This window comes from Pan paniscus, chromosome 7, assembly GCF_029289425.2.
Source record: "Pan paniscus chromosome 7, NHGRI_mPanPan1-v2.0_pri, whole genome shotgun sequence".
In the NCBI taxonomy this organism is placed as follows: domain Eukaryota; kingdom Metazoa; phylum Chordata; class Mammalia; order Primates; family Hominidae; genus Pan; species Pan paniscus.
The window spans coordinates 149,357,882-149,372,927 of NC_073256.2; the positions used below are offsets into that span (position 1 = coordinate 149,357,882).

At 32.7% G+C, this 15,046-nt stretch overlaps 1 protein-coding gene across 8 annotated transcripts in view; it reads left to right on the forward strand.

Annotated features, from left to right (window-relative positions):
- The window catches only part of EFR3A (EFR3 homolog A), a 109,228-nt gene that overhangs the window by 70,008 nt on the left and 24,174 nt on the right, over positions 1-15,046 (forward strand). For all 8 annotated transcript variants that reach the window (XR_008626514.2, XR_010113034.1, XM_024929850.5 and 5 more), the window contains exons 11-18: positions 1,765-1,879; positions 2,785-2,836; positions 4,594-4,766; positions 5,093-5,168; positions 9,888-10,049; positions 10,681-10,812; positions 11,945-12,012; positions 13,329-13,456. Coding sequence is in view for 6 of the 8 variants with exons in the window: in XM_024929850.5 (XP_024785618.1) it covers positions 1,765-1,879; positions 2,785-2,836; positions 4,594-4,766; positions 5,093-5,168; positions 9,888-10,049; positions 10,681-10,812; positions 11,945-12,012; positions 13,329-13,456 (906 nt within the window). In the remaining 2 variants the exon portion in view is untranslated. The remainder of the gene's footprint in view (positions 1-1,764; positions 1,880-2,784; positions 2,837-4,593; positions 4,767-5,092; positions 5,169-9,887; positions 10,050-10,680; positions 10,813-11,944; positions 12,013-13,328; positions 13,457-15,046) is intronic.

A 15,046-nucleotide genomic window follows, 5' to 3' on the forward strand; every position in this document is an offset into this window, starting at 1 on the left:
GCATGAAGAATGACCTTGAATCAGAGATACAAATGTTGTTGAATACAGGGAAGTATGATAGTGCTTGCTAACTCCAAACTTTTACTGTAGTTAGGTGCTGTGGTAAAGAGAAGTGCAGGGTACTTTATGTCCTTGTGGTAATAACTAACTTGTTTGAAACAGAAGGTCAGTGTCCAGTTTTCTGCAAGACTAGGAATGTATCTAGTTGTATGGAAGAAGTATAGAATAATAATAGCATAAGCTTTGGAAATAAATAACCCTTACCTCAGGCCCTAATGTTAGCTGTGTAATTTTTTGGTAAGAGTTCTTGACTTCTCTTATCCTCATTTCCATAAGAGGAAACTGAGACAAATAATAGAACCTAGACTCAAAAGGTTATTTTGCGGAACCAAATACAAAATAGTTTCTTATTCCATAAATATGTATTCCGTAAGTGTTAACAACAATATACTTTATGGAGATGGAGTCATGTTAAGGTTATGAGATTTTTGACTGCTAATGTACATGATTGTGGGAAATGACTTTTACCCCTAAGTCCAATCAAAATGATGAATAGAACAGTTCGAGTTTGTATAAACACATCATTAACTCCAGTAATAGAAGCTGAACAGTTACATTGAAAAGTCAGCTTATTCTTAAAAAATACTAAAAATGCAGAAAGTTTCTGTAATGACTACATTGAATTTTAAGAAAGGAACATAACAGCCATGATTTGATAGTCTGTTCCAATCTTTCAAAGAAATAAGAAACTTTTAAAGTGTGAGTAAATGATAACTAAAGGTTATAAATCTTTTGTGACCAGGAAGTAAGTATCAAAAGCTACAGCAGATAAATTTAAAATATTCTCAGAAACTAGACTGCATAAGAAAAATGACAAGTAAGTTATTTACTTATTTTTTACATCAGTTGAATTATGTATGTTGAATTATGTATGTTGAATTAATTCACAGGGGTAAACTATAAACTTGGCTTATTACAATGACATTCAAATATTTGAGCAATCTTGGAAAACCAGAGTAGTGACTAATTATTAACTTCTTTACCAGACAATGTGTGGCCTGACTACCAGAACAAAAATTTAGGCTTACGATGTGTGAACTAGAATTTCATCAGAAATACTACCAAAATATTTTTCCTTTTTTTTTTTTCCTTTTTTTTTTTTTTTTTTTTGGAGACAGAGTTTTGCTCTTGTTGCCCAGGCTGGAGTGCAGTGGCACGATCTTGGCTCACTGCAACCTCCACCTCCCAGGTTCAAGCAATTCTCCTGCCTCAACCTCCTGAGTAGCTGGGATTACAGGCATGCGCCACCACGCCCAGCTAATTTTGTATTTTTAGTAGAGACGAGGTTTCACCATGTTGGTCAGGCTGGTCTCGAACTCCCAACCTCAGGTGATCCGCCCACCTCGGCCTCCCAAAGTGTTGGGATTATGGGCATGAGCCACTACACCCGGCCAATATTTTTCCTTTTTCTAAAACTCCAGTCAACTCAAGTCAATGCCGGTTTATCACTGTTATAATTATATAAAAAAAGACTTTGATATATTTATCATTTTATCTACCAGTCCATTATACACAGTTTATATTGTACATAACTAAATGATTTTGTACAAATGAAATTGTAATATCCTTTAATGTTACATGTAGCTTACAGACTTGTGAGGGATTGTTTTACCACGTATTGAAAACTTTGGCTAAAAATAATTTTGTATTATATGGAAAAGTAGACTTTTTCAGTTTCTAAAATTTATCTTAATACTTTCATAGGATTTTTTGGAAGTAACCTACCAGATTATCAGAGGTCAGAAATCATGATGTTCATTATGGGGAAAGTACCTGTCTTTGGAACATCTACCCATACTTTGGATATCAGTCAACTAGGGTATGTTCTCAGACTGTAAATTTGAACTTTATCTTGAGTTACATTTTATCCTAACGAAATCTAGAAAATGTTAACGTTTTGTTTTTTTTAAAAAAATCATTAGTAATAGCATTCCTATGGAAAGCAGTTAGTATTATTATGACAGTAGATTGCTAAACAATTGAATTAACATTTTTAGGCCTTTGGAATCATTTTCAGCTTATAAATTCTCAGATATTTCCATCTTTAGAAATTGTTTGGCCTGGACATTGTGTGTGTGCATACACATTTAGGGTAAAGCTTCAAGTTTCCTGTATAAATTTTAAACATTAATGTCAGTATATCAGAAATATTGGCTTATTCCTAGAATTTTAGAACTGAAAGTAATTTTAAAGATTATGTGACCCCCTTATTTTATACATTTAATTTGATTTTATAATATGCTAAAGTTTTTGTTTGTGAATGTTGTTTTGTTAATTTAATAGGGAAGTAATAGTATCTTATTCGACTTACATTTCTTTGACCATAATTTGTTATTTTTTAAAATTGTTCTTACCTGTTTATTCATATTTGTTAAAGAAAGATTATATTCATCAACTATGTTTGTAGTAATTATTTTCTCCAATTTAAGGTATCTTAATTTGGGTTGTTTAGTTGTCTGTTTATATGATTTAATTTTCTTGTCATCAGATGCATAGGACTGTTTGAGAGCCAATAACAGATTTTTTTGTTTGATATTTTTAAATATAATAGTTTTAATTCACGTGAAATTTTACTTTGGCATGTGAAGTGAGCCATGACTTAAACTGTTACAAAAATAAAATCTATTTAGCCAATAAGAATAGAATTTTAAAATCAGTAATTGAAGTAAATGAAGTAATATAAATGCTAATTAGTATAATAATTCAGCCTTTTGTATATTTTAGGGATTTGGGAACCAGGAGAATTCAGATAATGTTGCTGAGATCTTTGCTTATGGTAAGGCATTTAAGACAAATAAAGGACACACTTAACCTTAAATTACTGAAAACATTAATTGAATAGCTTCATGTTACAACCGTTCTTTCTTAAGTAAGTTACTGTTTATGGTTAGTATTTTATTATGTTCTTCATTTTAAAGATTATCCAATATTTTTTACCGTTTATTTCTCACTTCTTCTGTCACTGTGTTTGATCTTCATAATGATGAAACATACAGAGGGCAGAAACTATTGCTGTCTTATAGATGAAGATACCTGGGCTCAGAGACTGTGAGTGGAAGGAGTTGGTGAGGTCCACCAAAGTCACTCGGCTAAAAAACAGAACTCAGACTTGAAATCCAAAGTTCTTTCAACATATTATGCTAATTCTTTCTCATACTGACCAAATAATTGCTTCTGATTGGGAAAATAATTCATTAAAATGAATATTTGCCATTTAAAATTTGAAGTGGCTATAAGTAGCTGAAAAGGAAAAGTATACCCAGAATGAAAGGTCCTCTGGTTATTGTCTGGCAATTGTACTCATATTTGATTCAGCCATTGCTAGCACATATGCGTCCTCTCAAAATCAGTATCTTTCAGATTTATCCTAGAAATGTTTACTATACATGATCTAATTTTTTAAACAGACTCTCTCAAGTGCAGAAATACCTTGTATGGTTTTATTTTTAATTCTTTTTAATTCTGTTTATGGCGCTTGTCATTTAGAAGTTTTGAATTCTAATATAGCCAGATTTATCAGTTTTTTCTATATGTTTTGCACTTTTTCATTTGTATCTTATATAAGAACTCCATTCCTCCTCTGATGATATAAACACATTTGTTTGTATTTTCTTATAGCAGTTTTAAAATTTTAGCTCTCTACATTTAGAACTTTAATCTGAAGTTTATGTTTATATGTGGTATGAGGCATGGATTTTCCCAGATGGGTAGACAGTTGTCCCACCAGTTTCCCAGCTGACTTATAAAACTATCTCCATCCTATAATAAATGCCCAAATGTAAATGTTAAGTATTCCATACATGTTTATAATCCTGAAATTCTGTTGAGATCTCCCACCTGCAATTTAATTTGATCCTAAGCCTTTATTTATATTAAACAAATTCCCTAAGTAAATTATTTTGCCTTGCCTTTCTGATTATACCATATAGTCAACTGTGAATATATGTTATGCTTAAAATGTTTAATAGCATTTAAGTATATTCTCTTTAAAAGTTTTATGTTTAGAAGATATTGACGTACTCTTAAATGTCAAATCAAGTAACTAAGTACAGCTTTCCAAAATGAAAATGTGTTCCTATTAACCAACTGCCTAATTTAAAATGAAAGAATAATTTGCAAACTTAAATTTAAAATTTGTAGGTCTTACTTTTACTCTTTGTCACCTAAGCTCCTTATATCTGTTTTGTACTAACCTTAACCTCTCTGTGTCTCAGTTTCTCCTTATGAATGGAGATTCACTAGTGTCTACCTTACAGGGATATGGTGAGGACAAAGTTAATACATATGCAGTGCTTAGAATCATGCCTAACACATGGTAAATGTGTGCTATTATTAACTTTATTCTTCTTATGAATGATGTTTTTGTAAATTCAGCAAAATCCTTCATTACTTTGCACATTTCTTTTATGTCTTTTCTCCAGGCTTCGGTCCATATTTTCTTTCCTAAGTTTATGGTTCTTATAAAACAATATGAGAATTTTACAAAAAAAGGACTCATGACAAAAGGTTGTTTGTTTTCTTCTCGATAATCAGGTGACCTCTGGATATAAAGCGAAGACGATTGTTACTGCACTGCCAGGGTCTTTCCTGGATCCTTTGTTATCACCATCTCTCATGGAGGACTATGAACTGAGACAGTTGGTCTTGGAAGTAATGCATAATCTCATGGATCGTCATGACAATAGGGCAAAGCTTCGAGGGATCAGGTAATGTGCCATTTTGAAATGGATCTCATGATAATGTTTTTAAATTGCTAAATTAGTGTATTTAAGTATTGTGATTTTTAAAAATCTAGCATGTTCAGGTTTTATTAATCCAGAATTTTATTTAATTGGTATTGAGATAATTTAATCAATATGTTTTAAGATAACAAATTTTTGGAGGGCACGTATGTACTCTTCAGAAGCAATTCAGTAGTATCATTACATACAGGCTTATCAAACTCCTAAGTATAAATACAATTTTCCATATAAGATGTGATATTGTAAATAAGTGTGCTATTCATTAAAAATGATATATTGATCGTCTCTAGAATAATACCGGATGTAGCTGACCTAAAGATAAAGAGAGAAAAAATTTGTAGACAAGACACAAGTTTCATGAAAAAGGTAAGACATCTTCTAAAAAAATAAATGCGTAGTGTAAATTACAGCCATTTGAATTGTTAGGTGGTTTTATATTGATCTGTGACCTTGAAATGAAGCCATAGAATTTTGAATTTGAAAGACTTCAAGACGCCATCTTCAGCCTCCCTCAAGTGTAACATTCCTGTCGGTGTCTCCTCCAGCCTGTATTTGAGCATTCTATTGTTGGGCTGCTGTAGTAGTTCTAAATTTCTTCTCTGAGTAAAATGTCTTCCTATAATTCTTGCCCTGGCAATCCTCTCCCACTAAAAAACACACGTACTGATTCCTCTTTTAGCAGCTTTTTTATAGACAGCTTCAAGTTTCTGAAAATAGCTATCACCATCAAATAAATTAACTATGGTGAGTTTTTACTGTCTTATTAGGCATTGTTTTCTACACTATTTGGGATATAAAGATGAGTTGGGCAGGATCTCTGCCCCAATAATGGTTTTAGCTGGATTTTCATGATGATAATTTAAATTCTGTAGATCTACTGGCAAATGGCTGAATTTAGAAGATTATGATATTTATGGTTATTTGCATATTGAGTAAACTTTCTGTGCGGTTATTATTCATCCAAAGCTTGGGCACCTAATATTCGCTATACACTGAGTCAATATTAAGAGATACGATAACCATGACACTACCAGCTGCCCTTATAACGAACACAGTATTGCCAGCTAAGGGAGCCTGTTTTTAGAGGTGCGTGGAAAAGGAGACAGAGCCCCGTAGGAAGCTAGGTGCAGAGACCCGTAATCCATGTTCTTTCTTGCCTCTTTACTAGACCATGCTTTCTCCCTGACACTGTCTTTAATGTTTCTGTCTCTACCATTACTATTGATTGCTGTGTTTCAAGTTAACTCCATTTTAAAACTTCATTTAAAAAATAATTTACAAAATATCACTCTTCCTAAATTAATGTGATTCCTTGAATAAAATATTTAAATGAGGCTATACTGTATATCAAAAAACTGGTTAATAAATAGGACAGATATATTAATTCCTCTCAATTTTTATTTTTGTATTTCTTTATATCACCTAACTAATGAATTCTGCATAACTGAGGAACCTCAAACAATTTTTTAAAATATTTTTTATTGACATTATAATTATATACATTTATGGGATACAATGATGTTTTGATTATATGTATATAATGTGGAAAGTTTAAATCCAGCTAATTAACATATCCATTTTCTTGCTTACCTATCTTGTTTTATGGTGACATACTTGAAATTTACTCTCTTAGTTATTTTGAAATATACAATACACTATTATTGACTATAGTCACCCTGCTGTGCAGTAGATCTCAAAACTTAACTCCTTCTATCTGTCTGAAACCTTGTAACCTTTGATCAATAATCTCTCCATACCCTCCTCCTCGCTCTCAGGCCCCAGCTCTTGCTAACCACCATTCTCTACTTCTGTGAGTTCAACTCTTTTAAATTCCACATATAAGTGAGATTATGCAGTATTTCTTGTGACTGACTTGTTTGACCTAGCATAATGTCCTCCAGGTTCATCCATATTGTCACAAATGAAAGAATTTTCCTCTAGTGTAAGGCTGAATAGTATTTCATTTTATATATATATATATATATATACACACACACACACTACATTTTCTTTATCCATTCATCTGTTGATGGACACTTAGGCTGATTCCATACTGAGGAATTTTAAATCATTACAGATATAATGAATTTTGTAAACTCAATTTATAACTGATTTTTGAGTTTTTGACCTTATGCAATGACATTAAACAGTCATGAACATTGAGACTGGATTTCATTTTATCCATTATGAGTTATAGAAATAATACTTCTGCTGTTTATTTTGCTAGTCAACCAATTTGAAAGGCTGTAATTTAACGGCAAGATTAGACTATTATTTCATGTTAGATTTTGAATCCTTAAACTGTTCTCAGAATTAGTTATTCCTCTGTTTTATAATTTAAAGTAACTTTCCTTGCTAAGCATTTGTTGTCATTAATGTAAACCATTCCTTTTTGGGTCTTTCTCTTTAGAAGCAATGTGTTCACACTTTTTTTCCTTTGTCAAAATTTTATTTTTATAATTTGACACCATTTTTCATTTACCTTCCAATTTGTTTTGTGAGTAAAAATGTTGTTTGATTTTCATATGAAACCTTAACTAGCAACTCAGATAAGTTTCTACAAAGAACTAAAGAAAAAAAATTGGGTTCTGTAGCCACAGGATGATGGACTGGCCTTTAGTTAAGAGAATCCTAGTTTAGCATAGACAGTGTATTTTCTATATTAACATTGTTCAGGCAGCTGTGTCTTAGATTACTACCCAGCCTAAAACTACTCCATCTGAATGTTTTAGGGGCATCTTATATACGGAGTCTGTTTGAAAAACGGTTCCAGGGCTGGAACCCCTTATACATTGGGAGGTATCACTTCACCTCTAATTTCCTAGTGAAGCGTATTCTTCCAGAGAAAATAGCTGCCACCACTGAGTCTACAACTCACTATATAGTTTCTCACCGTGTGAAAAAGGTCTTGTTAATGTTTCACCAAATCAAGGAATTATGTCGAAAAGAGTACTTTTTATTATGAAATATAAAATACATGCGAATTATTACTTTAATTATTTTAAGGTGAACAACAGTATAACCAAAAGCATCCCACATGTTCTGTCTTCTTCATAACTCCATCCTCTCCCCTACAGGTAATCACTATCATTGCTCTGACTTTGATGGAAATTGACTCTTTCAAATTTTTTTTACAGTTTGATAACCTAAATATACATTATGTCCTTGAACTATATTGTTTAGTTTTGCCAGTTTTTGTAATTTGGGTGAAAGGAACCATACATTGTGTATTCTTTTAAGTTTAGTTTTTTTTTTATTCAGCTCTATTTTGGTAAAATTCATCTGCGTGTGGCTTCAATAGTATTCCATGATATGAATATACCACAAGTTTTCTTTTGTTGTCAGACATTTGAATTCTTTCCAGTTAGTGAGTGTTATGAACTGTGCTCCTAAAAACATGCTTGTACATGTGTTATGCTGTATATAACTCCCATTTCTCCAAGGCCTGTAGGAGAGGAATTGCTGAGTAATAGGTTATGTATTCTTCAGATTCACTAGATAATGCCATACCAATTTGTAAAGTTATTATACCTATTTGTATTTTTACATTACATATTACAAATTTTTTATTTCATCTAATATGGTGACTATGTAGTAGGTAATTTTTAAAAACAAACTTGAATTACTTAAGGAACCTGAAGTCTAAATTATCACGTATGTATGCACCACTTTAATGTTTGTTAATGATGTTTAGAACCATAGAATTCAAGAATATTCTGAGGTTTTGAGAGGACCCAATACACAGTTTTTTTTACCCCACCCAAGTATAGAAACCTTATGTGTTTGAGAGAGAGAAAGAACGAGAGAGACAAACTCTAGATTCAGAAAGGCGGAAACCAAAATAACAACTTCAGAAATAAAGGAATCTGGTGGGTAGCTTTATATCTGTAGCCAAAAAAGGCTTACTAACACTGTAACACAGATTTAAGCCGACTTAACCAGTCAGTCATTGTCACAGCTGGAGAACTATAGGCCTCCTTACCGGGATGGGACCTCAGTGCATATTAAATAGAGAACAGAGCAGAATGCATACTTGTTACAGACATGCTAGCTTCAGAAGAGTCTGTGCTGTTCTCGCCCAGTTTCTTCTCCTAAAATGATCAGAAGAACTTTCTGAGAAACAGACTTGGTATATTAAGCCTAAAGTCTCTCCACATGGGAAAAATTGAGTGTTCTTAACCCTGCCTGCCCATTATAACCACATGGGGAGCTTTATACTTGAAAAATACTGATGCTTGTGCTTTGCCACTGACCAGTTACATCATATTGGAGGAGGGTGGACAGTAGTGAGAAGTGGGGAGGGCAAGAGCATGGTGGTCATTCCAGTTGTCCAGTGATTCCAGCGGGCAGTTAGAGTTGAGAGCTAATTGAGTTAATGTCGCCATTGTGACTGGATGTGGCATTGCACCTATATCCAGGAATGCTTTAGAAAGGAAAGGCTTTAATAATCTTTATTATAATAATAAATAATCTTTATTATAATAATCTTTACTTAGATCAGTCTAGTTTAGGGGAAACCTCTGTGCAATACCTGGGGAGTTTCTATAACCTCTTCTCTGTTAATAGGCTTTAGACTCGCCTTCAGGGACTCCATGCCAAAATGTAACAGAACCTGCAGATGCTCTTCTCTGTACGGCTAACCCACCGCACAGGGATTGTTCCCCAGTCAAGAGAGCCTCAGTACATTTCCTCTCAGTACAATATTCTTTATCATTGCTGAGGCTGTATTGCCAAAGTGTCTCAGGATTCTGTCATCCATTTCACTTTTTTTCTCAAGTCAGTCCATAATTTGCTTTTGTTTTTTCAAATCACTATTAAAAACATTTTCATTGTTAGCACAGGAACTATTTTTTACTGGTTATTTTTATTTAAGGTTTGTCTTCAACTTTAACATTAGTTTGTAGTTGTATATTAGCATGTTGTTTGATATTTATAATTGAAATTTGACTATCTGATCAACTTAAATTTCATTTCCATGTTAAGCTATATAATAACATAGCTACACTGTAAGAGTGTATGCATGTGAAATCTGCCTTTTCTACATTTTAAGCAAAATTACCTTTGTCCTCTGTCTTTTCTCCTCAGAATGGGCAACAGCTGTATCGGCACATATATTTGGGTTGTAAAGAGGAAGACAACGTTCAGAAAAACTATGAACTACTTTATACTTCTCTTGCTCTTATAACTATTGAACTGGCTAATGAAGAAGTAGTTATTGATCTCATTCGACTGGCCATTGCTTTACAGGTATGCTTTCATAACCATTCACTGCAGAAAACATTTTTTATAAAGCAGACACCATCTTTGAAATGTTGCCGTTATCCAAGGACATGAATTTTAAAAGGGAGGTATCTAGTTGTAAATCTAAAATACTCAAGACTATGATTACATTCTTCATTTATTCCTTTTACATATGTTGCATGAGCATCAACTTGTGTGCTAAATATCCTTCAAGGCCATAGGGATATAGTGTGATGAAGCAGACAAACATAGTGCCTGTATCCACACTTCCTACACTGGGGGGGATAGTCATTAAATAAGAATGACATACATGCAGTTGTTTAATTAGAGTTGCATAAGTGTTATGTAATAGAAGGACAGTATGCAATGGCTATATATGCATGTGCGTGTGTGTGCGTATATATATATGATAACAGGAAAGGCTTTCCTAGGGAAGAGAGTTTAAGTTGAAAAAATAGTTAACTCTCTTGTAAAAGAACATTCGTTTTCCTTTCAGAATTGTTTTAGAAAATAACTTCTGATAAAGTGGCATTTTTGTTAGCTTTCCAGACTACCTGCAGTTTTCCAGTGTAATCAGAGAAAATGCTGGTGAAGTGTAAGAACTTGATCTCTCTGATGTGTTTGTTTCTTATTAAAGGACAGTGCAATTATCAATGAGGATAATTTGCCAATGTTCCATCGTTGTGGAATCATGGCACTGGTTGCAGCATACCTCAACTTTGTAAGTCAGATGATAGCTGTCCCTGCATTTTGCCAGCATGTTAGCAAGGTAATGTATTTAGAAAAGTCCTTAAACTTGAATTTTGTACAAAATTGCTAATTTTATTCCAATGATGATTATTTTTAACTTTGGTGATTACGTATCAAATTAAGATAATTCTATAAAAATCTACAGCCAGTAAACTGAAACTACAGCTAAAACTGTAGCTACTGTTTTTATATTTTCTTAGATGCATGTTGTTTTATTATAATAGTTTAATGTAGTGGTTGAATGGAATATATGGTTTTCTTCTAGAATACCTTATGTGATTTATTCTATGACTTTTTTCCTTTGAACCCTTATGACTCTTAGTATGTAAATTTTCTTAAATTACACTCTTTTGTTGTTTATCTAAACTACTTGAGGCAGATCTCAAAAGTTGAATAATTAATGTGCATCTCAGAGAATTGTCTTGTGTCTTTCAAATATATTTAGTTGTCTTTAGCTGTAACTCTTACATCGTTATTTGCATGACTTAATAAACATTTCAATGCCCCCAAGTTACCTAGCAGAAAAAGTCCACTTTTAAAGACATCTGTAAGAGAGAACTTTATTTTTCTTAAATTGGAAGCACATCATTTAGTCCTTGCTAAAATGTAGACTTGTAGTGTACTCTAAGAAACAAAACTCATCCATTCATTAATCAGACATTTGAGTGAATATTTGATGCCCACCACTAGAGAAGTAAATACTACAAAAGCAGTGTACCTCTTTGCTCACAGTTCATTGGAGGAGCCAGACCACACAAGTGCCTGGAGACCTTGTACACAGGCTGCAAAAGGTAATGCAGCAGGTGGAGGATGGTGATTGTAAAGCGATTTCCAAAATAGTGCATTTGAGAAAATAGATATTCTTGCTTTATTATAATAGGCTTAATCAAATGTAATGTGTCATCATTTTTTGCTTTATATATTATTTTATTGTCACAGTTTTATCTGTTAAATTTTAAAAATAATAGATGTGAAAACAAAACAAACTTTACATTTGGGCTGTAAACTTAGCTTAAATTCAAAAACAAAGTGATGGTATTTCTTATAAATGTTTAAAGTTGTTTTGTTTTTAAGCTGTTTTCTGAATTTTTATAGCAAGGTCCTGAGGGGTAGGGTTTTTGATTTTTGTTCTGTTTTTGAATATTTTTTAGGTTATTGAAATTCGAACTATGGAAGCCCCTTATTTTCTACCAGAGCATATCTTCAGAGATAAGTGCATGTATGTTAATTCTTTACATTTTAAGGATGGGGTACTGACTTGATAAACCCATCAGTAATAATTATAAAGGAGTAAATATTGTTACAGTAATTCCTGGTGCTTTATACTAATCATCATTTTGTGTCTGTCATTTAATTCATTTAATTATTTCCCTTGTTATAAAAGGGCCTGCACATTATGGATGTTGACTTATGCACAACATGGAGTCAATCTTGAAAAAATTTTTTAAGAATAAGACTTGGCCAGGCGCAGTGGTTCACGCCTGTAATCCTAACACTTCGGGAGGCTGAGGCGGGTGAATCACCTGAGGTCAGGAGTTTTAGACCAGCTTGGCCAACATGGCGAAACCCCGTCTCTACTAAAAAATACTAAAATTAGCTGGGTATGGTGGCATGTGCCTGTAGTCCCAGCTACTCAGGAGGCTGAGGCTGGAGAATCGCTTGATCCCAGGAGGTGGAGGTTGCAGTGAGCCAAGATCACACCACTGCACTCCAGCCTGGGTGAAAGAGCAGAGCGAGACTCCATCTCAAAAAAAAAAAAAAAAAAAAAGAATAAGAAAACTTACCCCACTTTTTAAAAAATGTTGGATATGTCTCTTAAATATAGCATATTTTATGTTCTCATATGTAAATGATCAAACCTTTAAGAGAGTACAGTATCCTGTTGAAGACGTTCAGTAATAGGTAACAATACTCAAAATATTGTGAAAGAAAGAATGTATTAAGGAAAATCAGTGTTATTTCCTGCATTATTTCTTGTTCTCTAAAGAAAAGTATATATATGAATAATATTTTGTTTGAACTTTTGGGCTATAAAAGCAGTTTATTTTGAAAGCATCAGCGTAAGATAATATCAAGCAGTTTGCAAGGAAAGTGAAACCTTATGTGGGTGGGCAAGTACTTCCGAACACTTAGCTGGCTAATGTGGTTTTCATTAACAATCAGTGGGCTAATGATTTTTTTTTTTATTTTGTCTCTCACTACACTTTTTAATTAACATGACAATAAAAGCTACATTTAGTGTTCTTTATTACTTAACAAGTAAAGATCAACAGAGTAATATAAGGCTGAATTCACTATTGGAATGTTACTGAGAGAAGAATCACTGCAGAATGGTTAATATATGGGACCACATACTGTGTGTTTTTAAAGAGCTCAAATTAGTTGCCTAAAATATACTGATTTTTCTGCTACTACAGTTTACATTGTGTTTATATTTAGAATATTGAGGCTTTTGCTCTGGAATGTTTTGCATAGTAACTTATTTTTGCTCAGTAATTTAATAGTGAATGATTGTTGTTTTGATGAACTTCGCAGGCTTCCAAAATCTTTAGAGAAGCATGAAAAAGATTTGTACTTTCTGACCAACAAGATTGCAGAGTCGCTAGGTGGAAGTGGATATAGTGTTGAGAGATTGTCAGTTCCGTATGTACCACAAGTAACAGGTAAGAGGAGGATAATTAGAACTCTCACTCTGGTGATTGCTTATGTTATAGTAATTTTTTCATTACCCAGTTGGCAATGAAAATTAATTCTGGTGTGTGTCCTTACTACAGCCCAGCCATTTTCAAATGCTTAAGAGTATTTACTTTGTTTTTTAATTTTGCTATTGAAAACCTTCAGTAAATCTCTAACGACATAGATATGATTTTACCAGGAGCAAATCAAGTCCTTGAATATTTATTGTTATAATACTTAATATTTTATTTAATAGTATATTTTAAAGTGAGATCTTTTCTTATTAAATGATATTCTATTTAAGTTATGGAAATTGATGAAAATTGTTTAATGATAAGTGATTATTTAGGTTAATGAATTAGGCAACTTTCGTTATTTGAAAGAGTACAGACTGTTGTTATATAAATAAAACTACAAACTTTTTGAGTTAGGGATTTTTTTTTCTCTGTGAACTATATATTTCCTTCTATTTTTCCCATTGCCTGAAATAATTCTGTTTGAAGGCAAAATTGCATAGTGTCTTGTATTCAACTTTTACTGTAAAAATTAAAATCAAAGAATTTATGTCTTATGCTTTCATTTTAATTTGGTGACTATATAAATATTAAATTTTGTAAGTGAATTAGTTCTTTGGGGATACCTCTGTTCTACAAGAGAACCATTTGATTTCACTTAGAAAGATTTCTGGATTAGTCACTACAAGTAGTGCAGTCTTTCTAAATGGCTTTTTTTTAATAACATGGATCCAAAATATATACATTTAGTACAGTAATAGTTGTTCATAACAGTCTGAGATGTTAATGAATGCTTTTGCATTTTCTTTTAAATTTTATGCTATAAAAGACTGTGTTCCTCAGGAACTCCTTGAGGAAATAACAGTGCTAAGAATAAAAGATTATAAGAGCTTTATAATTTAAAATATTAAAAAAACATGTAAAATATTTTACTCTTATAATTTGAATTTAGCTCTCTTTCCTTCAAGCAAAAAACCTCTTAAACCCAGGCACAAGCACAAAGGTAAATCCAGTTGTCAGTTTGGCCTGCCCTTTCCCTTACCTGTCCTCTAGGAAAATAGCTTAATAAAATGTGCCTTTTAGAAAATGGGGCTAGTGGCCTGCATATTTTCTATAATTAGTTTAATTATTATTTTCCTTTATCTTCCTTATAGCCCTAGTTTATTTTTACCCCTGTTATTTCTTTTTACCCTGTTCCTTTAACTCTTAACAATTTTTAATGAAAGCTCTGGTACTTTCAAAATTTTTAACAAATGGTCTGCACTTCTCTGATTCCTCCCACCCCTAAAAAAGATGTATTCTCTCATAATGCATCTCTACCAATGACTAGAAGAATTCTGAATATTTTAGTGTCTACTTAATTGTATAACTGCACTACTAGAAATCCTACTAGATTTTTCTGATTTGTGAAGACTGATAGTTTAGAACCTATCTGTGGCATTAGTATCCTACCTTAATGCAGAAACAGAATAAACAGTGATATTTTATGGGATACTGAATCTGTAATTAAATTTCCTTTTGCTGTGTAACCATCAGATATTCATTTAAAAAATTCAAGGGATT